The sequence below is a fragment of the Suncus etruscus genome, chromosome 14 (assembly GCF_024139225.1).
Source record: "Suncus etruscus isolate mSunEtr1 chromosome 14, mSunEtr1.pri.cur, whole genome shotgun sequence".
Classification (NCBI taxonomy): domain Eukaryota; kingdom Metazoa; phylum Chordata; class Mammalia; order Eulipotyphla; family Soricidae; genus Suncus; species Suncus etruscus.
The window spans coordinates 63,680,613-63,699,805 of record NC_064861.1 but is presented as its reverse complement, the minus strand read 5'-3'; the positions used below and the strand labels follow the sequence as shown (position 1 = coordinate 63,699,805).

Genomic DNA, 19,193 nt, shown 5'->3' with positions numbered 1-19,193 from the left:
CTTTTGCCAGAGCAAGGAAGAGCTTATTGTCCCTAAAACTCTACTGACTGGAAGGGCAAGGGAGGGGTTTATGAATTGAGGGACAAATGCAACCCACTACTTTTATTTGTAAATAGTTTTATTATAATATAGTGACAACTAATCATTTTCATATTGTCTATTTTCTTGTTGCAATGGCCAAAGGTTTGCTTAACATTCAGACTAGTCAGACAACCATGAAGATCATCCTGTCATTAAGGACTAACACAGTAATAGGAAGCTATTATTTTTGTTTTTATTTATGGGCTATATCCGGTGATGCTCAAGGGTTTTTCCTGCCTCAGCACTCAGAAATCACTCCATGTGGATCTCAAGGGAACATATGAGATGCTGAGGAATGAATGTGGGTCAACAAAAGAATGACCAATAAAAGATATGCAAGGCAGTGTATAGGGCCCAATCTTGCAGATATACTGAGGAACTATCCTAACTCCGAACGGCAACCAGGCAGAATCCAGTTTTGCCTCCCACTTTACCTGTTCTGCCAGCCAGGCAATGTGTTTGACCTCCTTGCTGCCTCCTGTGGCACTGGTTGCACCAAGCATGGCATTGAGTTCAGCCAACACCTGTGGGAGGAGAGCCATTATGTTGGTGTGGATAGCTACGAACCAGGAGTGAGCAGTGGCTGTATCCTTGCAACGGAGGATCAACGTGTTCCTGCTATCAGGAGAATGGAGTTCTATCAATCTGTATGGAAAAAGAAGGAAAGGGTAAGCAAGATCAGGAGTCACCAAAGCTGCCACAGTTTAACATACAAAAATGAAAATCAATTTTCATTTTAAAATTTTTGTTTTTTGTTTTTGTTTTTGTTTTTGGGCCACACTGATACTGCACCTGGAAGGCTCAGAGGACCATATGGGATGATGGGGATTGAACCTGGGTCTGTTCCAGTTCATCTGTGTGCAAGGCAAAATGCCCTACTACTGTGCTATCAACTCTGGCCCCATTTTACATTTTGAATATAGAATTTACTCCTTAGGGTTCAATTTCAAAAAAATAAAATAAAATAAAACCTGGAAGAATAAATACCAAATGACTAATTGCTGGTTCTGATATATGTACATATAGAGAAAGCTTCACTTCGGGGGCCAGAGTTATAGTACAGCAGGTAGGGTGATGACCTTGCACACAACTGACCAAGGTTCAATCCCCTGTTCTACATAGAGTTCGCAAGCACTGCCAAGAGTGATTGCTAAGTACCAGTATGTGTGACCTCCAAAGTCCAAATATATATATAAAATTTACAATAATATCTTAATGGGATTTGACATGGATTTTTTTTTTTTTTTTTTTTTTTTTTTTTTGGTGTTTGGGTCACACCTGGCAGCGCTCAGGGGTTACTCCTGGCTCTATGCTCAGAAATTACTCCTGGCAGGCTCAGGGGACCATATGGGATGCCGGGATTCAAACCACCGAACTTCTACATGAAAGGCAAACGCCTTACCTGCATGCTCTCTGGCCCCTGACATGGATTATAATACAGAAAAAAAAAAATGGCCTGAAAAAAATTTTTTTTTTGTTTTTTGTTTTTCGGGCCACACCCGTTTGATGCTCAGGGGTTACTCCTGGCTAAGTGCTCAGAAATTGCCCCTGGTTTGGGGGGACCATATGGGACACCGGGGGATCGAACCACGGTCCTTCCTTGGCTAGCGCTTGCAAGGCAGACACCTTACTTCTAGCGCCACCTCGCTGGCCCCGGCCTGAGAAAATTTAATTGAGCCCAATAAGGATGTGAATCCAGACTTCACCATGATAGAAGTTCCCCCATTTTAAAAACCCAGAAACTACAGCATTAATATTTATATTGACCTTCATTTAATTTTCTATTTTATAACAATTTTTCTTTTTTTTTTTTTTTTTGTTTTTTGGGCCACACCCGGCAGTGCTCAGGGGTTACTCCTGGCTGTCTGCTCAGAAATAGCTCCTGGCAGGCTCAGGGGACCATATGGGACACCAGGATTCGAACCAACCACGGCAAACGCCGCTGTGCTATCTCTCCGGGCCCTCATAACAGTTTTTCTAAACAGAGTTGAAAGTTACTCCAAAGCACCACTGGGTATGGCTCAAACCCCTTGCCCCCAAATAATATATACTTTTTATTTTTATTTAAACAATGTAATTTAGAATAATAGTCTCACTGCTCTAAAACTTCTGTGCTTCCAGCTATCAATTCCTCCACAACTGATCACCAAATTCCACATACCTACAAGCATTTGATGCTACCAGTGTTTTGGATTTTGGTATATTAATGCTATCTGTAGGTACAGGGTATGGGTTGGGTTAAACACAGCAGTACCCAGGGGTTATTCCTACCTCTGTCCTCAGGAGTGATCCTGACAGTGCTTGAGGTTGGAGACCATAAGGAGTGCTAGGGATTTAGCTGCTTTTGACCTTAAGTAAGGCAAGCACTTTACTTCCTGCACTATCTCTAGGCCCGGTATAATGATATCTCATTATCTGAATTTGCAATTCTCTTACTGAACCATGATCTTGAGTACCTTTCATGTGACACCCGTATTTCTTTTTTGTTTAGGAGTCTGTTCAGATCTGTTAGCTGATTGTCTTGCTTTGTTTTGGGCCACACCAAGCAGTACTGGGGGCTACTTTTTTATTCAATGTTTAGTCACTAAGCTCATAGGCAAAGCATATGCTCTAGCCTGTTGAACTCTCTCTCCAGCCCTGGTTGACCAAATTTTCAATGAAATGTTCTTTTGCTTGGGAATTTTTTTTGTTTGTTTCATTTTTTGGGCCACACCCAGGGGGGATGAGTGGTTATTCCTGGCTCTGCACTCAAAAATCGTCCCTAGCAGGCTTGGGGGACCATATGGGATACCAAAAATCGAACCCAGGTCCCTCTCGTTTGGCAGCATGCAAGGCAAATGCCCTACTGCTCTGCTATCACTCCAGCCCTTGCTTAGGATTTTTTCTTTTTTTTTTTTTTTTTTTTTGGTTTTTTGGGCCACACCCGACGTTGCTCAGGGGTTACTCCTGGCTGTCTGCTCAGAAATAGCTCCTGGCAGGCACGGGGGACCATATGGGACACTGGGATTCGAACCAACCACCTTTGGTCCTAGATCGGCTGCTTGCAAGGCAAACGCTGCTATGCTACCTCTCCGGATCCAGGATTTTTTTTTTTAGGTGTGGGCCATACCCGGTGACGCCCAGGGGTTACTTCTGGCTATGTGCTCAGAAATTGCTCCTGGCTTGGGGAACCATATGGGACACTGGGGATCTAACCGAGGTTCATCCTGGATCAGCCATGTGCAAGGCAAATGCCCTACCACTGTGCTATTGCTCTGGCCCCTGCATAGGATATTTTTAAATTCTCTATATCTTAGATACTAGTACTTTATCTGATATGTATTTTAGGAAGATTTTTCTCCCAGTTGGTACCCTGTCTATTTATTCCTCTACAGTGTCTTCTAATATTATGACTGGGCTGAAGGATGCTCATATACTGGTCAACAGTATTTCTGGGTGTTTGTGTATCTTCAGAAGAGATGAACATTTCAATCAGTAGACTGACTAAAGAAGAGAACTAACCAAAGCAAGTGAGTATCAATCAAGGCACCAAGGGCCTGAATAATAATTTTTTTAAAAGGCAGTGAAAGAATGGATTTACTCTCTGCCTACAGCTTTTCCTGCACTCACACAGTGGTATTGTTGGTTCGAGGGCCTAGAATGCTAACTGAATATAGCTAATTTTCTTGGTTCTCTCGCTTGTAGATAACAGTCCTTGAAACCTTTTGGCCCCATAATTCCTATAATGAAACAAAATGTCTCTCAGTCTTTCTCTTTCTCTCTCTCTCTATATATATTATAGATAATATATTGGAGACCACTAATCCTAATCAAATGTATTCTGCAAAGCAGTGTGCCTCTTAGAGGCAGACTGGTGGGTGGGAGGAAAATGGAAATAGGGGCAGGAGGATTGGTTGAGGGAAGTGGACACTGGTGAAAGGATGGGTGTTGAAACAATGTGTGCTTTAAACCTAATCATGAACAACTTAGTACTATTTTGTGGTAATTAAAAAAAATTGGGGGGCCACATCCAGTGGTACTCAGAAATTACTTGCTCTGTGCTCAAAAATTGCTCCTGGCAGACTCAGGGGACCATATGGAATACCAGGGATTTAAACCCAAGGCAGCCACGTGCTTGGCAAATGGCCTACTTGCTATCACTCTGGCCCTAAATTCTTTTTTTTTTAGTTGAAATGAAATTCACTTAAAACTTTTTAGTTTGTTTTTGTTTTGGGGAGCCACACCTGGCGACACTCATATTCCTGGCTCTGCGCTCTGAAATGACTTCTGGCAAACTCAGGGACCACATGGGATGCCAGTGATTGAACCCAGGTCCGTCCTGGGTCAGCCACATGCAAGGCAAATGCTCTACAACTGTGCTATCGCTCTGGCCCAAATATTTTTTCTTTTAATATAAGCTTTTGGTGTTGCATCTAGTCATCACCAAATATTAAAATTAAAAACATAATTCTCCAATCCCAGGGAATAGGAAAGGATGACTAAACAAAACTGTGAAGCTAGCAAGCAGAGACAAATTAGATGACTTTGTTGACTTAAGAAAATGATGGGTGGAAGCCAGGAGCAATTTCTGAGAACATAGCCAGGAGTAACCCCTGGGTGTTACCAGATGTGGTCCAAAAACAAAAACAAAAATATGATGGGTAGGGACATAGAGAAATAATACAGGTGATAGGGTGCTTTCCTTCTGGGTGCAGCCGACCCAGATTTGATCCACAACATTCCTTAAAATTCCCTGAACTTGCGAGCAAAGAGCCAGAAGTAAGCCTGAGCATCTCCATGACCAAAACCAAACAAAAAGAAAATGATGAGAGCCCATAGTGATAGTATAATGGGTAGGGCATTTGATTTGCACATGGCCAACTGGGTTGGATTCCTGGCACTTCATATGGTTCCCTGAGCACCACCAGAATCCCTGAGTACAAAATCTAAAAGTAAACCATAAATATAAACCCCCCCCCAAAAAAAAAGGTGAGAATCAAATTCTACCCAATCCATACCTTGTAGAAGCTAGAAATAAGAAGCACTAGTTATCTCTGGAAGTGAGTATAAAATGCAACTAAAATAAAGAGACTGGAAATCTTTCCGGTTTCTTCTTTGATTCTGGAGGCCAGCTCTTGCCCGGTATGAGGTTTGGGGAGGCCCCATGCCAGAGGCCTTCTCCCTAGTCTGGGGAGTCCTGGGAGGCTTGGCAGGCCCCCAGTCATCTCCCTCCTTCTCCCCTGGACTCCAGGCCTTCCCTGGGTGCCCACCCAGATGGCCAGAAGTGGGTTCAGGTAGACTCTTAAGAGTCCTCAGACTTCCCCCCTCCCTCCGTACTCCAGGGGGGATGTGCATGGGGAGGAGGGCGGGCAGATATCTGGCTTCCGGTTTCCTCTTTGATTCTGGAGGCCAGCTCTTGCTAGGTATGGGGTTTGGGGAGGCCCCATGCCAGAGGCCTTCTCTCTAGCCTGAGAAGTGCTGGGAGGCTTGGCAGGCCCCCAGCCATCCCCCTCTTTCTCCCCTGGACTCCAGGCCTTCCCTGGGCGCTGATCCAGATAGACTCTATAGGGGTCATCAGGCTTTTCCCCTACCTCTCCCTACACTAATGGGAATGTGCTTTGGGAGGAGGACGGGCCATTGCAGCACTGGTTTATATTGGGACAGTCACTGGAAATTTTTTCTCCTTGGTCTCCATTTCAAAAACCACATGGGGGCCAGTGCCCCCACACATACAATATATATTGACAGTATTATATGCATATAGTTTATATATGCATAATATCCATCTTGTATTGTGACCTTGATACTGCCCTACAAAGCTCATTTCTAATCTTTTACTGCCTCAGTCCCAACCATTATTTCCCCACATTTACCCATGTAGGTGCAGCTCATGACATGAAGCTCACCACATGGAGTGATGAGTGCAATTAGAGAAATAACTACACTGAAAACTATCATAACAATGTGAATAAATGAGGGAAATAAAAAGCCTGTCTTGGGCCCGGAGAGATAGCACAGCGGTGTTTGCCTTGCAAGCAGCTGATCCAGGACCAAAGGTGGTTGGTTCGAATCCCAGTGTCCCATATGGTCCCCCGTGACTGCCAGGGGCTATTTCTGAGCAGACAGTCAGGAGTAACCCCTGAGCACTGCCGGGTGTGACCCAAAAACCAAAAAAAAAAAAAAAAAGCCTGTCTCGAGTACAGGTGTGGGTGGGGTGGGAGGAGGGAGATCTGGGCAATTGGTGGTGGGAATCTTGCACTGGTGAAGGGGGGGTGTTCTTTACATGACTGTAATCATACAACTACAATCATATTTGTAATCACGGTATTTTAAATAAAGATAATTAAAAAAAAAGACAGGAAATCTGTTCCAGCATTCTTCACATTTAGTGGTCACTAAACTGCACTGCACCCTTTTCAACCATTTGGGTAGAAGAATCAGTGAATCCTTTAGGTTGACCATTTTCTACAGTGTTAACTCATTTCTACTTGTATGCTTTGGCACTGCCTCCAGTTTAACACCCTTGAATTTCACAGCTCAGAGTTCAGTCATGACAAGAAATTTCTTTTATGCTTCTTACTGACCTACTTAGCAGTAAAGATAGAAATCAGTTCATCCTTCTCTGAGCACAAGTAGTTCACCTTCAGAAAAAGCCTTTACATCTTATATGACAATCTCTCAGGCCATCTTTGAGGCAATCTAAGTTTTGAAAACCCCAATAGTGGGGCCGGAGCAATAGCACAGCATTAGGGCATTTGTCTTGCACGTGGCCAACCTAAAATGAACCAGATTTGATCCCTGGCATCCCATATGGTCCCCTGAGCCTGCCAGGAGCGATTTCTGAGCACAGAGCTAAGAGAAACCCTTGACTGCTCCCTGATGTAGTCAAAAAACCAAAAAAATTAAAACAAAAAAACAAAAACCAATATCAAAAATTCTGATTAAGGGGCCGGAGTGGTCATGCAATTGGTAAGGCATTTTGCCTTGCATGTGGCTGACCTAGGACAGACCACAGTTCAAACTCCCAGCATCCTATATGGTTCCTCCCAAGTCAGGAGCGATTTCTAAGTGCATAGCCAGAAGTAACTCCTAAGTATTACCGGGTGTGGCCCAAAAACAAAAAGAAGAAATATTCTGATTAATAGTTATTAAATATAAATAAAATAAAATTTTTTTGGCTTTTTTGGGCCACACTCAGTGATGCTCGGGGTTACTCCTGGCTATGTGCTCAGAAATTGCTCCTGGCTTGGGGGACCATATGGAATGCAGGGGAATCAAACCGTGTCACCCTACCGCTTGCACCACCACTCTGGCCCCAAGAATAGAAAATAATTCTGTAATAAAGTAAAACTCGGTCTTGTTTATACAAAAAGGAATATAGAGATCACTGGACTGGAAATAAACTAAAACATGCAGTAAGTTGGGCCCGGAGAGATAGCACAGCGGTGTTTGCCTTGCAAGCAGCCGATCCAGGACCAAAGGTGGTTGGTTCGAATCCCAGTGTCCCATATGGTCCCCCGTGCCTGCCAGGAGCTATTTCTGAGCAGACAGCCAGGAGTAACCCCTGAGCACCGCTGGGTGTGGCCCAAAAAACAAACAAAAAAAAAAATGCAGTAAGTTAATTCCTAAAACAAGATTAACAAAATTTTTGTGAAAAGGGCCAGAGCAATAACACAGCGATAGGGCATTTGTCTTGCATGCAGCTGATTCAGGAAGGACAGTGGTTCAAATCCCGGTATGGTCCCCCATGGCTGCCAGGAGCGATTTCTGAACACCAAGCCAGGAATAAACCCCTGAGCACCGAAGGGTGTGACCCCAAAAAATAAAAAAAATTCATGAAAAGATATTTTGCAATGTTTTTTATAAATAAAATTGAACTCTCCAAAATAAAATGGACAATTCTAGGATTGAAATGTAAAAAAAAAAAAAAAAAAAAGAGTACAAGGTGTTTTTGTTTTATTTTAAAATAAGGCTGGTCCCTGTGGTATTTGGGTCTTCTTGTGGCTCTGCACTCGGTGATTACTACTGGCGGTCTATGAGAAACCAATGGATGCCAGGAATTAAACCCTAGTTTAATATAAACCCAGGTTTAAACCCAAACAAGAGGTGCCTTGCCTGCTGTACAATTGCTCTGGTACTAAAACAACATATTTTTAAAAGCTAATGCTATTAAAATAATTTATTTTTCAAGTGAAACCCTGCTAGTAAAATTTTGGCAGCTGTCTGCTAGAAATTGTCTGAGCCCACAGAGAGAGGAGGAAACAACTACAGTATGAAGAGTTTTGGCTCCTAGTCAAAGTACTGAGGATTTCCTGAGAAAGGCAATTATGCTTTGATCAGATGAATTAAAAAATGCTTAGGTACATAGAGATTGGATTCTATAAGTCTAGTCTACTTATTTTTCTATTTAAGAAAATGTGTGATGCTATTTATGTGTTAAAATTAGTAATAACTGTATCATTTTATGTATAGAAAACTTAAAAATTACCCTTGCCATGGAAAACCATCCATGTGATCTTGACTGGGCATTATGAATGTCCCAGTGGAAAGAGATTTCCATTTCCGGAAACCAGAGTGTAAGAACGCCTTGTCCTTGCTAAACTCCACAGTCCACAAAGCTGTTTGTGGAATGGGCTCATGTTCTTTCTCTGATCTTCATCATTATTTATTTAGCTTTCACTTTCCAGAATGAACAGCTTGTAACTATTGGAAACATCTGATCAAGTTTTGAAAACAAAAGGTAGAGGAAAATAACTTTTCTCTTTACTTTTTCTGATCACATTTTTCTAGAGAGTAAAAGTAAATGAAAGCAGTAAAATAGAGAAGAAAAAAAAATAGGATGCTTCTCATGTCAATTTTGTTGTCTTATTTTGGGCCACACCCAGCAGCGCTCAGCTGTTACTCCTGGTTCTACGCTTAGAAATCTCTCTTGGCAAGCCCAGGAGACCATGTGGATGCCAGGGATCAAATCCAGGCTGGCTGCGTGCAAGGCAAATGCCCTACCCACTGTGCTATTGTTCCAACCCTCATGTCAAATTTTGTTTGTTTTTGTTTTAGGGTCACACCTGGTGACGCTCAGGGGTTACTTCTGGCTCTGCGCTCAGAAATCGCTCCTGGTAGGCAAGGGGAACCATATGGATGCCAGGATCTGAACCACCATCCTGCCTGATCAGCTGCATTCAAGGCAAATGCCCTACCACTGTGCTATCTCTCTGGCCCTCATGTCAAAATTTTGATGTAGGGGCCGGGCGGTGGCGCTAAAGGTAAGGTGCCTGCCTTACCTGCGCTAGCCTAGGACGGACCGCGGTTCGATCCCCCGGCGTCCCATATGGTCCCCCAAGCCAGGAGCGACTTCTGAGCGCATAGCCAGGAGTAACCCCTGAGCGTCACCGGGTGTGGCCCAAAAACCAAAAAAAAAAAAAAAAAAAAAAATTTTGATGTAAGAATGTGACTGAATGGGCCCAGAGAGATAGCACAGCCGTGTTTGCCTTGCAAGCAGCCGATCCAGGACCAAAGGTGGTTGGTTCGAATCCCGGTGTCCCATATGGTCCCCTGTGCCTGCCAGGAGCTATTTCTGAGCAGATAGCCAGGAGTAACCCCTGAGCACAGCCGGGTGTGACCCAAAAAAACAAAACAAAAAACAAAAAAAAAAAAAGAATGTGACTGAATGGGGCCAGAGATAGCATGGAGGTAAGGCATTTGCCTCGCATGCAGAAGGTCGGTGGTTTGAATTCCGGAATCCCATATGGTCCTCTGTGCCTGCCAGGAGCGATTTCTGAGCATGGAGCCAGGAGTAAACCCTGAGAGAGGCCGGGTGTGACCCAAAAACAAAAATAAAACAAACAAACAAACAAACAAACAAAAATAATGTGACTGAAGTGGATCAGAGAGATAGAACTCTGAGTAAGGAACTTGTCTTGCATATAGTCAACTTGGGTTTGATCCCTGATACCCCATATAATTCCTTGAGCCTGTCAGAAGTAAACTCTAAGCTCAGAGTAAGCCCTGAGTACCATTGGGATGTCCCAAAAATAAATAAAATAAAACGGAATAAATCACAAAAATATTCATCATTAAACATCCACCAGAATAGGAGAATATAGTAAAAAAGGGAGCACTTTGGGGCCAGAGCAGTGGCACAAGTGGTAGGCCATTGCCTTGCACGCACTAACCTCTGACAGACTTCAGATCAATCACCCTGTGTCCCATATGGTTCACTACGCCAGGAGTGATTTCTGAGTGCATAGCCAGGAGTAACCCCTGAGCGTCATCAGGTGTGGCCCAAAAAGCAGGAAAAAAAAGGGTTCCCAGGACCTAAAACAGAAAGCTATTCAAATTTTTGGGGGTGGGTAATGTGTTCGGGAGGTATTTTGGGCCACTCTTGGCTGGTCTTGAAAGCTATTCCCTGAATTTTTGAGGATAAAGGTATTTCTCTTGCTTTTAGTGACACTCAGAAAACCTTTTATTTAATTATTAAATTATTGATTAAAATTATTATTTTATTATTTATTAATTATTGAAATAATTAAAATTATTAATTTTTAATCACATCCTGCAATGTTTAGGGCTTACTCTGACTCTGAACTCAGGAATGACTTCTGGTAGAGCTCAGAGGACCATACAGGATGCCAGGGATCAAACCTGGGTCAGCTCTATGCAAGGCAAATCCCTAGCTGCTTAATTCTCACTCTAAGTGGCCCACAGAGAACCTTTTATTACAGGGTTCAAATCCAGCCTCTAGCATGCAAAGCATGTGCTTAGTCCTTTGAACTGTACCTGACCTGCATTCAGCTTCCTTTTTTGTCTTTTGTGATCTCTCTGAACCTGACTTGGCATGTAGCCAGATAGTCAGACAATAGGAGACCATAAAAGTGGTGGGCCCGGAGAGATAGCACAGCGGCAGTTTGCCTTCCAAGCAGCCGATCCAGGAGCTATTTCTGAGCAGGCAGCCAGGAGTAACCCCTGAGCAACGCTGGGTGTGGCCCAAAAACAAAAACAAAAAAAAAAAATGAAAGCAGTGGCCTAACAGCACAGGAATAAAAGTGTTTACATGCAACTGACCCCATTTTGATACCCACCACTGCATATAGTACCCTATGAGCCACCAAACATGACCCCTGAGCACAGAACTAATAGTACCTGAGTACTACCAGTGGCTCCAAAAAGAAAAATATTAAAAAGTAAAAGATGATGGGGTCAGAGAGAGAGCAAGGAGGTAAGATGTTTGCCTTGCATGCAGAAGGACGATGGTTCGAATCCCGGCATCCCATATGGTCTCCCAAGCCTGATGGGAGCAATTTCTGAGAGTAACCCCTGAGCACTGCCAGGTGTGACCCAAAAACCAAAAAAAAAAAAAAGTAAAAGATGGGCCAGAGAGATAGCAAGGAGATAGGGCATTTGATTTGCCTTGCATGAGAAGGACTGTGGTTTGAATCTCAGCATTCCATAAGGCCCCCCGAGCCTGCCAGGAGTAACCACTGAACACTCCGGGTGTGATCCAAAAACAAACAAAAAAGTGAAAGTACATTATAAAAACTTTATCTCTCCTATATTTAAGTTCTTTTTATTTTTTTCTATATAATCCCTAATACTAAATGTATGTGTGCTAATTCATTCATGTAGAATTAATGAAAAGAGGCCAGGTCAGAATACAAGCCCTGCATCCATCAATATTATTGGCCTGTGTTTAACCCTGGTCCTCCTTATGATCCCCCAAGCCCTGCCAGGAGTAAGCCTCGAGCACAGGCAGGTTCACCCAAAATAATCCAAAAAAAAAAAAAAAAAGAAATTGAAAACCAAAATGGACTCTGTTGATGTAAGGTAGAAAATGTTGTTTCTGTTGAGGATTATCTCCCATGGTGTTTGGGAACCATCTGGAGATGCTGGAGTGGGAGTTAAACAGAACACAAGGCATGTGTTCTACCACTGAGCCATTTTCCCAGTCCTTAAAAGGATCAAAACAATTTTTTGGCAAAATCTTTTTTTTTCAATTATAAAATAATGTTGATAGTAAAGAAAAAAATAAAATGACATAACAAGCGATAAAATAAAAAGTGAAGTGATGGGCCCGGAGAGATAGCACAGCAGCGTTTGCCTTGCAAGCAGCCGATCCAGGACCAAAGGTGGTTGGTTCGAATCCCGGTGTCCCATATGGTCCCCCGTGCCTGCCAGGAGCTATTTCTGAGCAGACAGCCAGGAGTAACCCCTGAGCAACGCTGGGTGTGGCCCAAAAACCAAAAAAAAAAAAAAAAAAAAAAAAGTGAAGTGAATTCTTTCCTTGTACTCTACTTTTCATTCTCTCTCTCTCTCTTTTTTTTTTTTTTTTTTTTTTTTTTGGTTTTTGGTTTTTTGGTCACACCCAGCGTGGCTCAGAGGTTACTCCTGGCTGCTCAGAAATAGCTCCTGGCAGGCACGGGGGACCATATGGGACACCGGGATTCGAACCAACCACCTTTTGGTCCTGGATCGGCTGCTTGCAAGGCAAACGCCACTGTGCTATCTCTCCGGGCCCTACTTTTCATTCTCTAGAGTTATCACCATGAACAGTTTCCTGTGTGTCTGTCCATAATTTCCCTCTCTTTACTTCTCTTTTTACATATGTGTGTACACATAATATAAATACACGTGTACTTATGTTTAAAAATAATTTAAATAAAGAACTCTAGGGGCCAGAGAGGTAGCACAAGGGTAGGGTGTTTGCCTTGCATGCTGCCAACCCAGGACGAACCTGGGTTCTATTCCCGGCATCTCATATGGTCCCTGAGCCTGCAAGGAGTGATATCTGATTCTAGAGCCAGGAGTAACCCCTAAGCACCACCAAGTGTGGCCCAAAAACATACATAAATAAATGAGTAAATAAATAAGAAACTCTAAAAGTTATCATTCCAGATTGTTGCTTTTGTTTGTATAATCAACTCAACAGCCATATTATTGCACAATAATATATATGGTCAATATTGCAACATCCATAAGTTTATCAGGTTGTAAGAGTATCAGTCTCTATAGGTACAGCTCACCTGTTTTCCAGATCCGGCATGCTTAGATTTCTAGCAGCGAAGCACATTTTGAGAGGGATGACCTTTCTGTCCTTGGTGCCATTTTGGTGTTTTGGAGAACCTGAGTCCTCACTGCCACTAAAGCTTGGGGACTGTGGAGCTGAACCTTCCCAAGGCAGATCAGACACTAATGATGGCTTCTTGATATATGGTGTTACTTCTCGGATGAACTTGACTATGAACAAAAACCAAGGATGGTGGTCAGTATTTTTGCTTCTTTTTTTTTTTTTTTTGGTTTTTGGGCCACACCCGGTAACGCTCAGGGGTTACTCCTGGCTATGTGCTCAGAAGTTGCTCCTGGCTTGGGGGACCATATGGGACACCGGGGGATCGAACCGCGGTCCGTCCAAGGCCAGCGCAGGCAAGGCAGGCACCTTACCTTTAGCGCCACCGCCCGGCCCCAGTATTTTTGCTTCTTATGAGAAAATGACAACTGACATACATATCTATCATAGAGTAAAAAAAATATACTGTTAAAGAGCCAGTACACTGAACTTTAGGACTAGTGGACACATAACCCAAACAAAATGACTGCTACTCTAGTCCAAAAACTGTTCTTCTGAGGCATTTCAATGGTCATTAGCTTTATATGTTCAAAGGATTAAGTCACAGGAAATTTAGGTAAAAAATTCTATACTTTATAGTCACTGTCAATAGCAGACTTCTTTTTCTTTGAGTGTTTAAGCAAGGCATTATATCAACTATTGGGCTACCAAATAGGGAACAATAAAGATATCCTAAATTAATATTCTCTAATCGTATAAGTGGTTAGAAAGGTATCCTTATGGCTAGAGCGTTAGTATAGCAAGGAAGGTGCTTGCTTTGCAAGCAATTGACCCAAATTCAATACCCAGCACCCCATATTAGCATCCCAAGTCAGCCAGGAGTGATAGCTGAGAGCAGAGCCAGGAGTAAGGTATATAAGTACTGCAGGTGTGGCCCAAAAACTAAGACGAAAAATAAGAAAAAGGGGGCCCGGAGAGATAGCACAGCAGCGTTTGCCTTGCAAGCAGCCGATCCAGGACCAAAGGTGGTTGGTTCGAATCCCGGTGTCCCATATGGTCCCCCGTGCCTACCAGGAACTATTTCTGAGCAGACAGCCAGGAATAATCCCTGAGCAACGCCGGGTATGGCCCAAAAACCAAAAATAAACAAATAAATAAATAAATAAGAAAAAGAAAAGGACCCTTTAAATGATTTACTCAAAAGTTTATTCAGCCACACAACACCATTCTCACTGAACTAATTACATACATAAACATACTCACACACAACTTAATACAGTCTTTATTAAAAGAGCAATGAATTTCACTCAAGTTGACCACAATAACTTCTATCCCCACATCAAATTAACCATCTGGAAAGGCTGAAGAGCTGAGGACAAACATCTGTTTCTAATTTACGTGAGATATAAGAAAGGTGAAAAGTTAGTAAAAATATTGTTTTAGTCCTACACATAGACCTCCCTAGTTGCCATATTGTTATATCTTACCCTCCCAGGAGACATTTAGGTCAACTCAGAACCATGATATATTGCAGCAAGTTTCATTTTCCCTGATAAAGACTGTCTTCACAGAGAAGGGACCATTATGACAACAATAGTTGGAAATGATCATTTTGGACAAGAACTGGGAATTGAAAGGAAGTAAAGCAATATGCATGATACCACTTAAGTAACAGTATTGCAAACCACGGTGTCTCAAAGGGAAAAAAGAGAATTGTCTGCTATAGAGGCAGGGTGGGGATGGGAAACAGAAGGGAAACTGGGAAAATTGGTGGTGGGAAATAAACATTGGTGAAAGGATGGGTGTTAGAACATTAATATTGTATGGGGGCGCCGGAGCAATAGCACAGCAGTAGGGCGTTTGCCTTGCATGTAACTGACCCAGGACAGACCAGGGTTCGATCCCCGGGGTTTGATCCCCGGTGTTCTATATGGTCCCCCAAGCCAGGAGCAATTTCTGAGCGCATAGACAGGAGTGACCCCTGAACATCACCAGGTGTGGCCAAAACAAAACAAAACAAAACAAAACAAAAACAACACTGTGTGGCCAAAAGCAAGGCATTTGACTTGCACTTGGTCAACCCAGGTTCGATCTCCAATATCCGATATGGTCTTCTGGCCTGCCAAGAGTAACTTCCGAGTGCAGAGCCAGGAGTAACACCCGAGTGCCAACAGGTGTGGCCCAACCAAAAAAGCATAACAATAATAATAATAATAATAATAATAATAATTATAATAGAATATTTATACTGAATGACCAAACCTCAAGTATCAACAACTTTTAACTATCTCATGGTGTTTTAATTTAAATATTAAATTAAAAGGGGCCGGAGAGATAGCATCGAGGTAAGGCGTTTGCCTTGCATGCAGAAGATTGGTGGCTCAAATACTGGCATTCCATATGGTCCCCTGAGCCTGCCAGGAGCGATTTCTGAGCGCAGAGCCAGGAGTAACTGTTGAGCGCTGCCAGGTGTGACCCAAAAACAAAAACAAAAAAATATTAAATTAAAATACTTAAGCACACTGCACGCAAAAGAGTACAGAGTACAAGCAGGGCTTTGCATGCAGCTGATCCAGGTTCAATGGCCAGCACCCCATATGGTCTCCCGAGTACTGCCAGGAGTAACTCCTGACCATAGAGCCAGGATTAAGCCCTACCACTGCCAGGTGTGACCAAAACCCAAAAATATTTACACACTAATACCTGTAGTATTTTAGATCTTTAAATGTTAAAGTTAATTTTCTTTCATTCATATACTTTTTTTTTTTTTTTTTTTTGGTTTTTGGGTCACCTGGCAGCGCTCAGGGGTTACTCCTGGCTCTGTGCTCAGAAGCCGCTCCTGGCATGCTTGGGGAACCATATGGGATGCCGGGACTTGAACCACCGTCTGTTCTGTGTTGGCCGCATGCAAGGCAAACGCCTTACCACTGTACTATTGCTCCAGCCCCCATATGCTGATCTTTTTTATTGAAAAAGAACAGGAGAGAAACTGGAGCAATAGTACAGTGGTTAGGGCATTTGCCTCACATGTGGCAACCAAGGTTCAATCCCCAGTTTCCTCTATGGTTCCCTATACTCCTGAGCTCAGAGCCAGGAGTAATCATTGGTCATCTCCAGGTATGGCCCAAATACAAAAGGAAAACAAACAAAACAAAAATTGTAGGGGCTGGAACAGCACAGCAGGTTGGGTTTTTGCCTTGCACGAGGCAGATCGGGTTTTGATCCTCGACATTTTCTATGGTCTCCAGAGCCTGCCAGGAGTAATGATTTCTGAGTGCAGAACCAGGAGTAACCCCCACCATCAAAAAAGAAAAAAATCAGTGAGGGGTAGACAGATATGTGGCACAGTGCTAGAGCTCACGCGTTGCCGATGAGAGGCCCCGGATTTTGATTCCCAGCACCTCATGGTCCTCCATCATTTTACTTTCCACAGACTTTATCATTTCTAGGAAATTAAACTAGAAATACTAAAAATAAATTATTTTTTAAATGAGAGCTAGAGAAATAGTTCAATGAATGAGCATATGCTTTGCACATGGGAAACCTAGGTTTAATTCCCAGCATCAAATGGTTCCCTGAACACAGAAAGGAATGACTTCCCACCACCCCAAGCACTGAGCTGGAAGAAGCCAACTTAATAGCACCATTAGGTACAGTTCAATGAACAAAACAAAACAAACAAAAACCCCACTGGAAACTAAATATAAAAACTCCTAACTACACATTTCCTTACAGACTTTTCAGGCTCTTTTCAGGAATACCCATCTTCCCCTGTTATAAAACTCTTTCTAGCATCAATTTTTTTCTAAGCATCATTTTTTTTTAATATAAATTCTTTTTTTAGGGGCCGGGAAGGTGGCGCTACAGGTTAGGTGTCTGCCTTGCAAGCGGATGGACCGCGGTTCGATCCCCCGGTGTCCCATATAGTCCCCCAAGCCAGGGGTGATTTCTGAGTGCATAGCCAGGAGTAACCCCTGAGCGTCAAACGGGTGTGGCCCAAAAACCAAAAAAAAAAAATTTCTTTTTTTAAATAAATTCTTTTTTTGTTTGTTTGTTTTGGGTCACATCCGGCAGTGCTAAGGGGTTACTCCTGGCTCTACGCTCAGAAATCGCTCCTGGCAGGCTCGGGGGACCATAAGGGATGCTGGTATTCGAACCATCATCCTTCTGCATGCAAGGCAAATGCCCTACCTCCATGTTATCTCTCCGGCCTCTAATATAAATTCTTTATTTAAGCACCATGATTAAGTTCAGTAAACTGTTTTTTTTGTTTCCTTAAAGAATAAGTTGTAGGGCCTGGAGAGATAGCACAGCGGTGTTTGCCTTGCAAGCAGCCAATCCAGGACCAAAGATGGTTGGTTCGAATCCCGGTGTCCCATATGGTCCCCCGTGCCTGCCAGGAGCTATTTCTGAGCAGACATCCAGGAGTAACCCCTGAGCACTGCTGGGTATGGCCCAAAAACCAAAAAAAAAAGAATAAGTTGTAAAAAAAAAAAAACACATAACAATAAAGGTGTGACAGTGACAATCGCCGTTGTTTGCATAGGCCCAGAAAAATATGGAAAAAACGGGGGAGGGGGGGAATGCCTTGGCCTAAATACAAGGAGACCTCACCCCTGAAGTTTCCAGCATAAGACCAACTCTGGGTTCCAGGCATACCAGGCTGCCCAACCCCTGAGTCATTTTCTGTGGTCCCAGTGAAACACTTTTGCACATTAGCTGTTGTTGGTGTCAGGTTCCTGTAGTTAAAGATTCTGGTTTCTGTGCATTTCCTTCAACAAAGTCATGATGACGTGGAGCATCCTCTAGTTTCACCTCACCATTAGATGTAGAGAGACCTGCCCCGAAAGCAGGTTGGTTGTTGCTGTTGCTAAATCATCTGGGTGTTAAGAGAACACTCTTTGGAGTAAGTCACTGCCAGAGAAACGGTAGGGTCTTCCCTGGTAGAGGTTTGCTTCTGGTAATGTTATAGACAATTGTGGTTGTTTCCATAGATAGTATCCATGGTCTATGCCCATTCTTCTGAGGCCTGAGCCAAGTCATTATGCCAATGTTCAGGGTATAAGGCCTAAATGCATTACAAAATTTGTGTTCCTATCTCTATTAGATAAGAACTTGTTTGCATATGTAATATTTTCCCATTTTAATGTGCCTATTCTAAGCATCATTTTTAAAATAATACAGTGGGGCTAGTGAGATAATACAATAAGTAGGGCATTTGCCTAGCACATGGCCTACCTTCGTTTCAATTCCAATACTCTATATGGTCCCGAGCTGGCCAGAAGCAACCCCTGGACATAGACCAGCCTTGAGCAAAGGGGTGGCCCCAAAACAAAAATCAGCTATAAACAGCCAGGGATGTTGTTCAGCATAGAGTACTTGCCTAACACATGTGAGTCTCTGGGTTTGATTCCTGGAATCAAAGAGTCCCCTGAGCGGCACTGGGTACAAACACCAAGCATTAAGCTGGAGGAAGTCCTTGAGTACCACTCAATGTGGCTCAAAGATTGTAAAGAAATAAACAATTTTCCAACAATTTCAAAATAAAAACGCATCTTGAACTGCAGTTCTCAAGATGAGTATCTCCAAAGTCATACTTTTCCCTTTGTCCTATCACTTAAACTGAAGTTAGATCCTTTCTTGGTACTTAAAAGACAAGAATTCTTATCAAGGAAGTCCAGGATGCAGCTTGTTCTCAGCTGTAGCACATGTGCTTAAGATGAGATTCAACATTATCTGGTTTTAATAAATATCTGCTGCTTATGTCAGTCCTGAAGTTTCCATTTTGCTACATTACCCATCTTTCCTTCTCCAAGATCAGTTTAGTCAAGAAATAACCAATTTTGGAGTTACACCTGGTGGTAACTCTAGGGCCACAGCTTTGTGTTCCAGGTTTACTTTCCATGATGCTCAGGAAACCAAGTAGTTGCTGGGGATCCAGCCTGAGGATTCAGCATGCAAAGCATGTGCTCAATCCATTAAGTCATCTCTGTGGCCTGAGAAATATACCCTTCTTGAAGATCTCAAATACTATGAGATACCAAGGAGAGGTTTCCTTTTCAATCTCTGCACA

At 42.9% G+C, this 19,193-nt stretch overlaps 1 protein-coding gene across 1 annotated transcript in view; it reads right to left on the bottom strand.

Moving 5' to 3' along the window:
- SNTB2 (syntrophin beta 2) overlaps positions 1–19,193 on the bottom strand; it is a 96,093-nt gene that overhangs the window by 41,329 nt on the left and 35,571 nt on the right. The window contains exons 2-3 of the mRNA XM_049786433.1: positions 13,077–13,290; positions 516–726 (exon numbers count right to left, since the gene is read on the bottom strand). Coding sequence (XP_049642390.1) covers positions 516–726; positions 13,077–13,290 — 425 coding nt within the window. The remainder of the gene's footprint in view (positions 1–515; positions 727–13,076; positions 13,291–19,193) is intronic.